The following is a 15,958-nucleotide window of genomic DNA, read 5'->3' on the forward strand; positions in this document are numbered from 1 at the left end:
TGTGGGAGCATAAATGTTGAGGATTCCTATTTTGGATCCCTCCAATTCCAGGCCTACCCAAAGGGCCCGGCCTGGGATCTCAATGTGCCATGACCGAAACCTCCCTGGGCTAACTACTCGCACACGGAGGTACAGACACCCCCACTCCTCCCCTGTGCGCCGATCGAGGGCTCCCAATAAGTGTGGGAACGTCCAGGGAGAACCTTCCCGCAGCTACGGGAATGAGCCGCAGAAAGCTTGTGCTCCTGGAGCAGAAGTACATCCAAACAACCAATCACTGCTGGCTGAAGTTCCTGTCGCAAAATGAGCTTCCTGGGACCACGGGTGCCAGAAGAGTGAAACCCGTTCACATTCCAGGATACGAGGTGTAGGCTCATGGAGAGGGATGGGAGGCTGCGAACAACTGTCTGCTCGCGGTCGAAGTCGATGAAGAAGCAGACATATCGGAATGGAGGCGCTGCCGCTTATGAGAAGGTTTGGAGGGGGAGACGGGGTCGTCCTGCCCGTTCTTCAACACCTTCAGCAAAGGCGAGAGGCCTTTGGTGCCATGAGCAAATGCTTTCTCGAGCCAGCTCGAGATCTCTGAAGTAGTCATCCCGTAGAAGGCTCGGAGTTTCTGAGGGGACCAAGCTCTGACATCCTGGGGGAGGGGCCATGACAGGGGAGGCCTGAGGATCACAATCAGTCGGAAGCGTTTGGCGGCGCAACGCCACCGCAGGCGCATATCGCCCTCGGACCACTGAGACTCGAGAAGCTGCCCACCGGACGCGGGCTTAGCAAACCTGGGCGTGTGTCTGCTCTCTGAGAGCCTCCCAAACCGAGTCGTTTGTCCAGGTCTCGGTGCCGTCGCTGAGGAACGTGAAAGCGAAGCTAGGGCCATCCCTAGGGGCCAAGGCGGTAATCTTCCCATCCGCCCCTTTGCGGAGCAGGAAGATACTGATGTCGATACAAGCCGGGAAGGTCCCAAGGTCGGCCACATCCAAGTAGTCCCAGGGGCCAGATCTGTAAAAGTCTCGAGGAAGCTCTCTCTCCTGAAGCTGAGACCCATCAGAGTCTGCCACTGAGGGGCTAGCGGACAGGGAAGCCTGCTCCAGTGGTGGTGTAGACTCCGGGTGTCCTGCCAGCGGAGGGGGAGGGGGAGGAGGCTGGGGGGTAGGCGACTCAGACTCCACGGAGGCGACTAGCGGAGGAGGTGGAGGAGGAGGAGCGGGGGCTGCCCTCGGCTGGGAAGCCGACGGTGCAGCTAACTCTGTAGGAGAGTCGAGAGAGACCGGGGGGGGGATGGGGATGCATCTGGAACTGGGGCTGAGAGGGAGGAGGAGGAGACTGAGGAAGAAGAGGCGGGGGCTGAAGCTGCGGGTCGGGAGAAGGGGGATGAAACTGGGGAAGGGGCTGGGACTGAGTGGAAAGGGGCGGGGGAGCGGGAGAGAGGGGGATCTGAGGCTGTGAAGGGCGGGCTACCGTCGAAGAAGAAGCTCTCCCAGGTCCCTGGGGCGGCTGCCTGTCAGGTCTCTGGGGTGCTGCTGTAGAAAGGATAACCTCTGCCTCCTTGCCTTTATCCGAAATCTTCTTGTTCTTTCCTCTTTTCCTTCTAACCTCGGTCCAACCGCCCACTAACTCTGGACCGGACTCCGGCTGCCTCGGCTCCTCCTGACGTGGCTGTCCGGGGGGGGCGGGGGCGGGGACGGGGGGGGGCGGGGGCGGGGACGGGGGGGGCGAGAAGAGCTGGCGAAGCGTGGACAAGCAGCCGCCAAGTGCCCAAAGCCGTGGCACCTCAGGCACTGACCTGGCTGTCCGGTGACTATCATGCTCTGGGTGATACTGCCGGCATCTGTCACGATCTCGATCACTGCAGGGAGAGTCGCAGGATCTGCCACAGCCACACAGACTCGCGGGGCTCCTGCCGTAGTCATCGCGTCGGCGAAAGTGTCGTGCATAACCCAACCAAAGTGGGAGCCCAAGTCCCTGACAATCGGCCGCAGCTCAGCAGCAAGACCTGGAAAAACTAGCATCACTGGGTGGCGAGGTATACGGAACCGAACATCAAAATCCGCTGCGCTGAATCCACGGTACCACGGGACTATCATGATAATCTTTCCATCCACCGATGTGGGGGAACCGGCAATCAGGTTGCTCGCAGCTTTCTCATTGGAGAGTTTGAGCCAGAAGATGCCCCTTCCCATAAGGGCCACCTCCTCAATATGGCCATCCTCTAGCATGAGAGTGGACTGGAGCCAGTCCCTGATGGAGGGAGAGTGTCCAATGACTCTGCCGTAAACAGAGGTACGGGCAAAGTCATTGGCAACCTCCTGAACACGAGATGATTGTTGCTCTGTCAGGATAACGCGGTAGGCATCTGGAGAGGGAGGGTCCGATTGGGCCTCCGGATCCGAGCAGGGAGCCGCCATACCGCCAAGACTAACTGCAAGCTTCCGATGAGGAAAAGGCTGCCACCCAAAAAAGGGGGTCGAAGCGGGAGGGTGGAGCCTGAGTGTGGAGAGGACGGTTGCGGAGGCGGAAGGTGGAGAGAATGGAGGGCGGAGGACGGAGGGGCGAAGCGGAAGGCCGGGAGGCGGGGGTGACGCGGGGGGGTTGGGGGAGTGGGGACGGAGAGTTGGTGAAGTGAGGAGGCGGCGGGAGCGAGGTGAGGCGGGGCGGGGCGGAAGGGTGGGGGTGGTGGGGTGGAGGAGTGGAGCGGAAGGGCGGGGCGAGGCGGAGTGAGGGGGCGGGGGGTTGGGGGCAGGGGGGCGGGGTGAAGGGTGCGGGGTGCGGGGAAGACGGGGGACGGAAGGGCGGGGGGGGCGGGGGGGAGGGGGGGTTGGTGTGGCGAGAGGGCGGAGAGGTGAAGCGGGGGGCGGGAAGAGCGGAATGGAGGCAGGGGGGGCGGGTGAAGCGAGGGGGGACGGGAGGGTGAGGCTGAGCGGCGAGAGGGGGGGTGAGGTGAAGCGAGGGGGGGGTTGCGTGAGTCGAGGTGAGGCGGAGGGGGGCGGGGTGGAAGGGAGCGGAGAGGCGAGGGGGCGGCTGAGACGAGGGGGGGGGTGAGAGCGGAGGCGAGGGGCGGCGAGGGAGAGGGGAGCGGAGAGACGAGGTGGAGGGGAGCGGAGAGGCGAGAGGGCAGCGAGGGGGGGTGAGAGCGGAGGCGAGGGGCGCAGCGAGGTGGGCGGCGGGTGAGGGGGAGGGGGGGCGGGGGGCGAGGGCGGAGGGGCAGGGGGTGGGGGTGGTCGAGGCGAGGGGAGGAGCTAGGGGGGGGAGGTAGAGCTAGCGGTGGGGGGGGAGGGGAAGCTCGCAGGAGCGGTTGTCCTGGGATAGAGTACTTGGCCAAGCATTCTAAATTTTCCCAAAAATATTTTCTGTGAACAGTGTGTGGGAGCAACCCCTCACATGGGAGAACGAATTGGAGTTGCGCTTTCCCAAGAAGAAAGTCCTCTGCAATAGCGACGGATGGGATTGATCTTCTTCTTGGAAAGTGCGCTTAAATCCTGCTCGTCGTCGGATCGAAGACGGAGTTGCCACCTTTCCAGTTGTTTCTTGTCATGCACAAGCATCCGTCAATCGCATCCTTTGGAGTATGGCATCAGGCCCTCGATCGTCTGCAGCCACCGGGTATCCAGGAGCAATCCACTTTCTTTTCCTCCCTCCTGCGATCCTGTGGGACTGCTAAAGCTGCCTCGGATGGAAAGCGCGTCCATAATCTCATTGTACGGAGTGGACACGACCAAAACGTCTTTCTAGGGACCCTTCTAGTCGAGATGTATGCCAAGTGCGAAGCCTTGGAGGACGCCTTCGTATTGTTTGCCAATCTGCGCGAACGGAATGTCTTCGAATCGAATATTATCATCAGAGCATTTGCCCGACAAGGACACTCCCGGGATGCCCTTAAAATATTCTGGCGAATGCAGGAGGAAGGCATATTGCCTGACAGAGTTACGTTCGTATGCCTTCTTTCCGTATGTGCAAACGAACTTGTCCAACTTGAAGGCAAGCACATACATGCCCGGATCGTGATCAGCAGCTTTACGTCGGATATTGTGATAGCGACTGCTCTTGTCAACATGTATGGAAGGTCTGGCAGTCTGAAAGATGCCAAGAAGACATTCAACGAAATTCGTGTGCGGGATGTGATTTCATGGAATGTCATAATGGCACTGTATGTGCAGCATGGACAGGGTAGGGAAGCGCTAAAAAGTTTCGAGCAAATGCAACAGGAGGGGATACTACCAGATAAGGTAACGTTCATCACTATCTTTAAAGCATGTGCCTATGATAGAACGTTAGCTGAAGGTGAGCAGATGCATGCCCGCATTTTTGACAGCTCGTTTGTGTCAGATGTTGTAGGGAATGCTATAATCAACATGTACAGTGACTGTGGCAGATTGCAGGAGGCGCACAGGATGTTTAGGAAGATGGATGAGCGGACTGTGGTTTCTTGGAATCACATGATTATCGCGTATGCTAAACATGGGCAATGCAAGGAGGCACTTGACTTCTACAATAAAATGCAGATGGAAGGCGTGATGCCGGACAAGGTCACCTTCGTAAGCATTCTCTCTGCATTTACCAGAAATACAGAACTTCTTGAGGGAAAGAAGATTCACCTCCACATCTTAAGCAGCCGAGTACCATCAGATGTCGTTATGGGGACTGCCCTCGTGAACATGTATGGCAAGTGTGACAGTGTGAAGGACGCGCAAACATTGTTTCACAAATTGTTGGAATCGGATTTGATTTTGTGGACTACGATGATTGCAGTGTATGCTCAGCATGGACAGGGAAGTGAGGCCCTCCAACTTTTTGACCAGATGCAGCAGGAAGGAGCTATCCCAGGTATGGTTACCTTTGTCAATGCGCTTGCTGGATGTTCCAGCCCGGCAACATTAGCTGAAGTTAAGCGGATACATGTCCGCATTATGGACAGAGCATTCGACTCAGATCTTGTTGTGGGAGGTGCTCTTGTCAGTAGCTATGGAAAATGTGGAGACCCAAAGCAGGCATTAGATGTCTTTGACAAGATGCCTTCACGAGATGTGGTTGCATGGAATGCTATGATTACAGTGTGCGCTCATCATAGACTCGGTGAGAAAGCCCTTCAACTTCTGCATCAAATGCAGCAAAATAAAGTCATGCCAAACAAGGTAACCTTTGTGAGTATTTTTGACGTGTGTGCTAACCAGGCAATGCTCTTGGAAGGTGAGCAAATCCATGCCCACATGTTGAACACCAGAGTTGAGGCTGATGTGGTGGTTGGGAATGCCCTTGTCAACATGTATGGCAAATGTGGCAACCTGGGGAAATCACAAAAAGTATTCGTCGAAATGCCTGAAAGGAATTTAGTTTCATGGAATTCGATAATTGCAGTGTATGTCCGACACGGAGTGGTCAAAGAGTCCCTGCAACTCTTTGATCAAATGTTGCTAGAAGGAATTATCCCTGACAAAATCACATTGACTACTATTTTTTCTGCGTGTTCTACTCTGGCGACCTTAGCGGAAGGCAAGCGAATGTATAGCCGTATGCTGGGTTGTAAATTCCAGCCTGACATTGTAGTGGAAACTGCCCTGGTTAATTTGTATGGCAGACGAGGCAGTCTAAAGGAAGCACAGATGATTCTTGACCAAATGCCTGAAAAGAATGTTACTGCATGGACTGCCATGATTGCAGCTTGTGCCCAGGACAGTCAGGGCAAAGAGGCTCCCCAAATCTTTGGTCAAATGCAAAGGGAAGGAGTAATGCCAGATAGGATCACCTTTGTCACCCTTCTTTCTGTGTGTGCCAGTCAGGCACTGCTAGCTTTGGGCAAGCAGATACATGTATATGTCTCTGATCGAGGGTTTGATTCATCTGTTATCATTGGCACCGCCCTCATCACCATGTATGGAAAATGTGGCAATCTGAAGGATGCGAGGGTGATATTTGACAAAATGCCCATGCGAAGAGTGATTTCGTGGAATGCTATGCTCACAGCATATGCTCAGCATGGGCTTGGCAATGAGGCCCTTAATCTCTTTGGTCACATGCAACAGGAAGATGTAACGCCAGACAGTGTCACTTATGTTAGTATCCTGTCAGCATGTAGCCATACTGGTCTGGTTGATGAGGGCGTTTTTTTCTTTGTATCTATGGTTGATGCTCATAGGATCCCACCTGATACAGACCATTATGTGTGTGTAACTGACTTGCTTGCAAGAGCTGGGCAATTAGATGAGGCAGAGTACATGATCAGCAATAGGGTGTTTCAACCTACAATTGAATCATTACAGGCATTGCTGAGTGCATGCAGACGTGGGTTTGATCTGGAACGAGTAGAACGTATTATGAAGCATGCTATCCAATTGGAAACAGATCAAGTAGGATCATATGTACTTCTAGCCTACATCTATGCTGCATCAGCCAGCAGTGGCATGAGTAGATATCTGGAACAGTGAACACATGTCCAAAGCACTCATTTAGATGCCAATGGTAAAGTGTTAAGTATGTTCTCTAACAGAAATCAATTGCCCTTTGCAGAAGGGGAGATGTGCAGACTTCTGCAAGACCACTTGGTATTAACCTCCAAGCCAATTGGCAAGCCAAAAGTACTAACAAAGTGTTGATCAAGATTGTCACTAAGAAAACTGGTTCAGACACAGAGAGCTGGAAAAGAAATTGCCGGCAGCCTTGTAATCTTACAATCCAATGTACAAGAAAGGGGCTAAATACTCCCCTTGCAATGAATGTTAGTGTATTCTACCTACTGACTGTGGCAGCACACATTAGGAGAAATGACTTGGGTGGAGCAGTGGCTCCATTTCCTAGGAACTTGAGATAAGCATCCAGTGCAAGCTAATTCAAGATAGGCGGTTAAAGATATTAGAAAATGAAATACCACCATAGGGTATTCCGCAGCGGAAGACTGATAGATGAGCCCAGGAATTACACACGGAAGTGGAATCAAGCTTCATAAACAAATCTGTACTTCACAACCATTCATGTGTGTGCAAGCCTGCAACTAGACTGTGCATCAAGACAACCGTCCGTCCACAAACTGGACACAATACAATAACAAAATGTTCTACTACTAAATGCCTAGCACCTCTAGGTCTCTGAGCCTGCGTGCTCCACTGAGCTTATGTAGACTCTGTCTAAAGATCCCTTACACCTTGCCGTCCAGAAAGCCAGCCTAGCTAGGCTGCCACTCTAGCTCAGTCTGGAGCTTCTTCTGGGTCACCTTCTCCTCCTGAATATAGACCCAAGATAGGTCCTTCTGCTGCTCCTGTCTGCTGTCTGAGGGCTACTCCAAGTGATGGGGAATGGAGGCCCAAATGCCCTCTTTTGTAGGGTTCAAGGCCTTGCCAGAATGGCCGACTTATACAGATTGTACCAGAGACTCAGCCTGCCCCTACAGCTGACCGGACGGAGGGGGCTATAAATGCCCCCTTGGGTCTTCTCTCTCAAGCTTTTGCTGCCCTTCCTGGCCATGTGGCTTCCAGCCACTGGCCCAGGCAGTTTGCAGCCTTGTATACCTGTCCAAAGGCTGCCATAAGCCTTCCAAACCCTGCTGAATCTGTGCGCCTTCTTCATGCCTTTGTTTTGTATCATTGCAGCCTTGTTCTGGGCCCCGGATTGCCTCTAGACAGTTTGTATACATGCTGGCATCAGCGCTTTGTTCACCCAGTCATAACTTGCTGGGAACCCTGCCCAGATCTGTCCTTTCCACCTGTGGACAGCATCTGGAGATCTGCCCTCCATGGAGGCTCTCCTCTACTAGGGATCTGCCTTCTCTTTATGTTGCCCACATGGCAGCCCATGTGCTGCCCCCCCATGCCTACTCCTATCAATCTATGGTCCACCCCCTTGATGCACTTCTCATATGGGGGCTCACATGTGGGGAGGTGACAAACCCAATTCCAACACCCCCTCATTGACCCACATTGGCCATATCCAACTCCGTCCATGAAGATGCTCCAATAGCTCATGTGGTAGCCCTCTGAAGCAATCTGGCGTCACTCCTCCGCCAGGTCCGGTTTCGCTTTCGCACACCAATCTGGTACACAGGTTCATCCTTGGCAATACCTGATTACACCACCACCTTTAGTCACAAACCCGCCTCTGGACTAAAGCACACCAGGTATCAGCATCCTCCAATTGTCCCCCTCATGATGGGTGAACAGTTTGAAGTCTTTCAGGCACTGAGCTCTTAGGGTCTGTTTCAACCCGTCCTCCGACTGGCTAGTTTTGCAATCAAATAACATACCCAAGACATTATTTCCTAGGCATAAATCCAAATTACCTGGCAAATGACGGTTCGGAACCACTTAGTGTTAAGGGAGTCGTAGCCGATTGTGACGGAGACAGAGCTATTTCCTCATGACACCATGAGCACCCGAGCCACATCCACGATAGCAACGGTGGTGAGGCCAGCGGACCCTCTATTATTGAGGTGATTTGGGATGCGGAAGCCTTGGCAATCATTGTGGGTACGATAGTAGATATAGTGCTCCCTCACATACAGATGGCGAGCTCTTCTCTTGAGGCTTGGAAAACATTGAGAAATATGTATGAGCTCAACAAAGAGGCGAGAATCTTGGACCTCGAGATGGAGCTGTATAGCATGACGATGGATGAAGGGGCATCAATACAAGAACACATCACCAAGATGAAGGTGATGCGAGATCAGCAAGTGGCAATTTGTCAAAGGACGAGCTCGACCAGGATAGCAAGGCTGTTGCTCGGAATGCTCCCTCAGAGCTATAGTAGTTTTGTGACTATGATGACTACGGGATAGAGGGCGGCACTGGTGACTTTGGAGGAGCTAGTTCCATTGCTACTACTGCAAGAAGCTCGAGAAAAGAAGTACGGCAGTACAATTAAGCATGTCAAGTCCCTAATAGCTTAGGATAGGAGCAAAGGCAAGGGCAAGGGTAAGCCTGGCAAAGTCAAGCCCAAATCTAATGAAGGAGCAGAGTCTTCAAGTGAAGAGAAGAAGAAGAAGCCTATCTCCAAATTTGGAATATGATATTTGTTGGCCATGATAATGAACTGAAAGACGTAAAGAGTTTAGAGTTTCATACACTTGTTTGAACTTGAGCCTCCTACCTGGGTCCAATCCTTCAAACGCTTGCTTAAACCTGAGCCTCTCGCCTGGGTACAATCCTTTAGACACGGAAGCTAATTTCTTTGAGCAATGAGTCAAGGTCCTCCTTCACCAAGGTCCTTGCCTTTAAGCTCCACTTCCTAAGAACTTCTGTCAGGGCTCTGATACCATATTAAAAAACGAAATCCCACCAGATGGTATCCCACACGAAAGACTGATAAACGAGCCTAGGAATTACACGCGATAGTGTTTTACTATAGGAGCTTCATAAACAAGTGTATACTTCACAACCATTCATGTGTGTGCAAGGTAGCAAATAGATTGTGCATCAAGACAAATATAGAAGCAACACTTATATATTTTTGTCCATCCACCACAAACTGGACATAATAGAATACGAAAATGTTATCCTATTATATGCATGGCACCTCTAGATCTCTAAGCCCGCATGCTCACGAAGCTTATGTAGACTCTCAATCCAAATCTCCCTTCCACCTTGCTGTCCGGAAAGCCAGCCTAGGTGGGCTGCCACTCTAGCTTGGTCTGCAACTTCTTATGGGTCATCTTCTCCTCCTGAATATAGGCCCAAGGTAGGTCCTGCTGCTGCTCTTGCTTGCTATCTGAGGGCTGCTCCAAGTGATGGGGAATGGAGGACCAAATGCTCCCTTTTGTAGGGCTCAAGGCCTTGCTAAAATGGTCGACTTATACAAACCGTACCACTCGACTCAGTGTGCCCCTACAATCGACTAGAGGGTGGCGGTTATACATGTCCCCCTAGTCCCTCTCTCTGAGGCTTTTGCTGCCCCGCCTAGGTAGGTAGCTTCTAGCCACTACTAACCCAGGCAGTTGCAGCCTTGTGTAACAATCAAAAGGCTACCCATAAGCCCTTCCAAACCCATTGAACCTGTGCGCCTTGTTCTTGTTTTGTATCATTCTAGCCTTGTTCTAGGTCCCACTTCACCTCCAAACAGTCCGTAGACACTCTAGCATCAACGCCTATTCCACGCAGTCATATCTTGTTGGAAAGCCTGCCTTGATCTGCCTTTTCCACCTGTGGACAGCCTCTAGAAATGCATCTCCCAGATCTGCCCTCCATGGAGGCACTCCTCTTCCAAGGATCTCCCTTCTCTCTCTGTTGCCCATATGGATGCCCATGTATTAGCCCCCCAGGCTTAGTCGTATGAATCTATGGTCTACCCGCCGATGCACTCCTCATATGGGGGCTCATATGTGGGGAGGTGACAAATCCTATTCCAACACCCCCTCTCATCGATCCACATTGGCCGTATCCAACTTTGTCGATGAGATGCTCTAGTAGCTCCTGTGTCGTAGCCCTCTGGAACACTCGTGTCCTCATGGTCTTTTTCTAGATTTTCAACCAGTGGCTCTTGCTCCTCCATGTCCGGTTCCGCTTTCGCACACTAGTCTAGTACACAAGTCCATCCTTGGCAGCATCTAATGACACCACCACCTTCAATCATGAACTTGCGTCTGGACTCGAGCACTCTAGGTACAAACATCCTCTAATTGTCCCCCTCATGATGGATGAATAGCGTGAAGTCCTTCAGGCACCAAGCTCTGAGGGTCTGTTTCAACCCATCTTTTGTTTAGCTAGGTATGAACCAAACAACATACCCAAGCCATTATACCCCAAGCATAAATCCAAATTACCTGGATCGTTAATCTCTAACTGTGGTTTTGTGTTGTCCCCTTCCTCCGTTTGGCCCTGAGTCCTCAGGTCCTACGAAGAATCTCCCTCTACTTCGGTAACACTGGCCTAGCGCCCAGATAACTCCAAGCACTCATCACTATCCATCGCCTTTACAAACTTTTATGACTCCTATTCTGACCAATCCTCAATGTCGGACATTCTGATAGTAACGCTTGAAGGCCCTATTAGATAATTCGGGAAAATCCCAATTCCCAGCTTGGCAGTATTTTGATAAATTGTAGCCTTCCTCCATGAAAAACTAGAGAAATAGGAGAAAGCAACTACATTATCATTCACAAAATCATGAAATTTTAACTATGCTCTCCCTTGATAATTGCATCGTAACACAAACCATGCAATATTGTGCTAAAAAACTTGAACAAACATCATTAAATTCTCACTTTGTAGTATTTATGGGGAGAATCAAATTCCTCCATAATTGTTTGCACGGAGAATGGTTCTGAAGTCATAGTCTTTAAAATAGCTTGGAATCTATGGAGTGAGCATCATCTCATGAATCTTTGTGGTGTTCATAAACACCTTTAATCATAGCTCTTACATCCTAATCATGCAAAAAATAAACTATCCTAATAAAAAAAGCCTACATCCTAATCAAAAAATGAACTATCCTAATAAAGATGTACTATGTCAAGGTATATACTTAACAGGAAGAATCCAACCGCTGCCATTCCTCGATAATTCTATGCTAAGGAGAATGGTACTAGGTATATATTTGTTTAGTCTACAAACACAAGCCAAATGAATAGAAGGAGTTAGAATCATCTCATGAACGAGAGCGTTTAATATTCACAAAGTGTTAATATGAACTATCTCCTTTAGTGCTAGCCTTTGTGATGGCTGAGTTTGCCCTTCACCTCCAGAGTGCCAACAGAAACTCAGTACAAAGACTTTGTATAAATGGATGCTCAAGTATGTGTGGGTGTGTGGATTCGTATGTGTGAAAGCATACTTTCATACTATGGTCTACACCCACTGTTGGGCGCTGATGACGTCAGTGGGGATGTCATAGTAGCTAGTCCTTGCTATGCGTGATGGAGTTTATGGTTTTCAATCTTATGAGTGACTCTCGTGAGATTGAAATTGCACTATGTTGTGTTTTTAGAGGATGAGTTTGGGAATGTTCCTGGATTCATCTAGGTATATATGTATCATTGCCTTAACTATGTTGACACATTATGTAAACAAGAGGCACACATGCCTAGAGCATTGTCCCCAAGAGGCTGAGTATAATTGCTATTACTCCACTTTCAAAGGGCATAAAGAATAGAAAGTTTGTAGTAGCTAGAGCTCTTCCCCTAACAGGGTAGTGCTAACAAAAGCCATACAGAAAAGTTAAGACCCAAAGTCCACAACTTGTAACTTAAAGAAAAAAATGAATTGGCTAGTATTAAATGTTCAAATGAGTACATATCATGTATCAAAAATCATAGATCGCAAGTAGCTCCTCTCCTGCACATATATCGTCTATGGTTTCAACACAAATGTATCCATATTATTCAACATCTGTTCTCCTCCTAGAGATGGACCAAGGTGGTAAATAAGGGAAAAATACATAACAAACATTTGGCTTTGAATATTTCTTCAGCTGTTGATAAACTCGGCCACATTGCCATGCCGAACATCGCCAACAATGTACACCATATCCTCCATAGAAACATAAGGGTCCTCTTGGATAGAGTACTTCTTTAGCCTTGGTCTAACCTCACACAATTCTTTCCAATCTTGATACAATATTTGTCATCTGCGTAATGGAGAATAGTAGTCCCTCTCTTAATAGAATCATGCACAAATAAGTCGTGGCAAATGCCTGTAATAGTTGACTCATGCACCTCAAAATCCACATTTTTAATCCGAAATACTTCCTTAATGGGGATAGGAAACTTTGGCATTCCAAGTGGATCATGTTTTGGTACGTATGTACTTAGACAATATTTTAAATTATACATGTTTGCATGGCAAACGACAACCCAATTAGCCCAAAAAACATTATAGTAACTTGAGACAAAATCAGTCGAAAATTTGGCATATGTACCTTCATGGAAAATATGCATTTAGAAGTCTCTTTAGAAAGGCCTTAGCAATGTGCTTCTTGATATAGCGACCTTTGTACCCTAGTTTTATAGCCATATTAGAAGCTTGCATAGCACTCATACTATTGATGGGTGGAGCAGTCCTTAGCATATTTATTTGTGACATGTTAAGTTGAGGAAAGAATCCACCACCACCATGACTTGGCATATGGAATGCGCCCTCTAATTCTCTCTTATTACATCTAACCCTTGCCCTTAGTTGGTCTGCAGGAGGAAGCTTTCCTGTATTATATTCTATTATTGACCATTAATGATTTTGATCACTCCATTCTTCAAGAACTTCTTGGATGAGATTGAAATCTTTATGGCCCTCCACCACCAGTAATTGCCCATACTGATTACTCTCAATCACGACACACACATCATTGGCCGCTTCAAGTTGTAGCAAGTAAGGCATCAACTCACCTAGTAGAATGTTATCTTCATTGTCTTGCACATTAAACGTAAGGGAAAATATGCAATTTGATGGAGGATTGATACAAGCCTTGTATGGAGAGTCATCAATAAGTATTGTCCTCCTAGCATCACATCCAAATGCCTTCGATATTTTTGCTAAGGGTTTGAACATAGCCTCAACGCCAACCTTGTTGCGCCTATTTATCCTCCTCTTAGTATAAGAGTAGCATCCCTGTTAAGCCCATATCACGAAGAAAGGGAGGTTTTCCTTTGCATATATTTGAAGATTCTCTACCATTTCAATGACATTATGCTCCATTGTTGTTGACCAAATACCTACATTAAATTTTTGTAACAAGATCCTTAGAAATTCAATGCACTCGGGTCGAAAAACCATATAACTATTATGGCCATAGATAATAGACGTGTGTATTAGTGACTTGAACAAGCAACGTGTTAATAGTAAGCCATTCAAGTCCAATATCACAGTCATCCTTGGCTTACAGGACGATAGAATTGGATGGATGACATCTGGACTGTCTGCAAAGTTGCTACACCTTGAGTCCTCCAAGCTCCCTTGTGCACTATGTTCAGTTATGTTTGGCACATCATGAAGATGGGATTTTACCTCATATTCGCTAGCTCTTGACACCACTTCCAAAATTGCATTACCATTGAGGTTGCTTGTAGTTGTCCACAATTCTAATACCATGTTTTTTTGTCTAGTAGTTGTCTCCGTTTTCTTCAAAGCATCACTGATTCCAACATCACTAAGATCTAAGGTGACCTTACACTTGCTAGCTCTTGACACATTTTCCAAAAATATATTGCCAATGAGGTTGCTTGTAGTTGTCCCCATTTCCAGTGGCATGTTCTCTTGCATATTAATTATCTCTCTCTCCTTCCTTGCATCATTCATTCCAACATCCTTGTTGACCTCAAAGTTTCTCTCTCTTGATACCACTTCCAACAATGTGCACATTTTTGGTGTCATGTTTTCATTTGTAGTATTTGTCCCTCTCTCCTTCCATGCATCAATAAATCTTGTGGAGTATAATTCCAAATAATGCATTCATTATATACTATGTAATTGTCATGGCATTCTCCCTCTAAGAATATGGAGAATGGCACTAGCATCATTCTCCCAATGAAGTAAAAAAGAATGTCACTTTAGACAACTGTACAAAGTACTATACCCTATCACCACATCAATAAGGTTCTCAATGAAGCACTTAAAATACAACAAAAAATGTGTTACAAATAACCTTTCTCTTCTTCTCCACAATATCATAAAAAGTGGCAGAGAAAATGCACTAGTATCATTTTACTTTCAATGGATGATAATAACATCATCCTTTAATGAGGTTATGGTGAATTTCTTTAAAAAATCATCAGAGAATGGCACTAGTGCCACTCTCCAAATTTTGACAAATCTGTGCAAATAAATTCTATTCAAACACTTTGGAAAATAAACATTACAATGCATTGGGTTCATATCACATGAAACCAATATCAATTAAAAAGTGGCAGTGTTATATTATTGAAATGGTTGCTACTACTATTTTTGAACTAGGATTGGCATGCCATAAATCCCTTTACAATTCATCCAGAGACATAACAAGAGGAATATTAGCAATATCTTCGGCAGTTATAGGAGGCAAGGGTCCCATTGGCTGAGCATCATCTTTTGATTCACTTGGTGGTGGCGAAGCAACATGTGTTTGCAGTGGCTTTTCAATTCCAAACCAAAATCTAATGTTTGGATCATTTGTTAAAAGATCAAAACAAATGGACTCGACTTCTACGGCTTGTGCTTTTGTCATCACCAAGGACACCACTCTTCTATTAGAGGATAATGCATGCCTTGTCACAACTCCTTTGGTGAAGAAGTCAACTACAAACTAATCATCCCTGCAAAAACATATGATGCTTTCTTTCATAATGCGTTCCTTGATGGCCTCCTATAGATCCTTTGTTTCCTCCTCATCATCACTATCAACCATGATATTATTCTAAAGTATGTTGTAGGGCTTGGCAACTTGCAAGAGGTGATCAAACCTAGCATATCCACCATCTGAGTTCAAGAATGTCAAAATGCCAAATGTTTCATTCAGACCCATTAGTGCCTCATCTTCTATGTGAATAACACACATGAATCTTTGACTCCAAAATGGCATTCTTAAGATTGGCCATCTCTGTCATATTCAAAAGTGACAAAAGAACAAACTGTGATAGAGACAATGTGGACCGCATTACACCTTTAATTAACTTCCCAAATGTAGCTTTACTCCAATCAATGTTTTTTGCAAACCCTTGTGTAGTGTCAAGCACACACAAGCTGATAGCAAGTCCATCTGGAAAGTGTCGTGACAAAAACTCATCACCTTCCATTTCCATATTGACAAGAGAGACCATCCATGGAAAACACTTTTTTAAATTGACATTGTCATCATTTCTTGCTTCTATTAACCATTCAGCATAGCTAATTGCAGCTAATGGGAATTCAGGCATTGATCGGCCAACCTGTAGTTTATCCTTTAGCCATGTCTCGCAAATTTCACGAAATCTTTGAAAAGCAACGGAAGTAATACCAAAACACCCTACAAAGTTATCCCATGTTCCAAAGGTGGGATTTGGATGTCGTGAGGTGAATACTTTCATAAGCTCCTC

The 15,958-nt window shown here is 47.6% G+C and overlaps 1 protein-coding gene across 1 annotated transcript; it reads left to right on the top strand.

The window, feature by feature from the left end:
- Nucleotides 1–3,389: 3,389 nt before the first annotated feature.
- Nucleotides 3,390–6,721, top strand: LOC147890928 (pentatricopeptide repeat-containing protein At4g13650-like). Its single transcript, XM_087389640.1, has 2 exons — nucleotides 3,390–4,226; nucleotides 4,373–6,721. Exon 2 carries the CDS (start codon nucleotides 4,392–4,394, stop codon nucleotides 6,420–6,422), a length of 2,031 nt encoding a protein of 676 aa, XP_087245766.1. The 5' UTR covers nucleotides 3,390–4,226; nucleotides 4,373–4,391; the 3' UTR covers nucleotides 6,423–6,721.
- Nucleotides 6,722–15,958: the final 9,237 nt, after the last annotated feature.

This window comes from Dipteris shenzhenensis, chromosome 18, assembly GCF_047967505.1.
Source record: "Dipteris shenzhenensis isolate YYH24624 ecotype China chromosome 18, Dip_SZ_1.0, whole genome shotgun sequence".
In the NCBI taxonomy this organism is placed as follows: Eukaryota; Viridiplantae; Streptophyta; class Polypodiopsida; order Gleicheniales; family Dipteridaceae; genus Dipteris; species Dipteris shenzhenensis.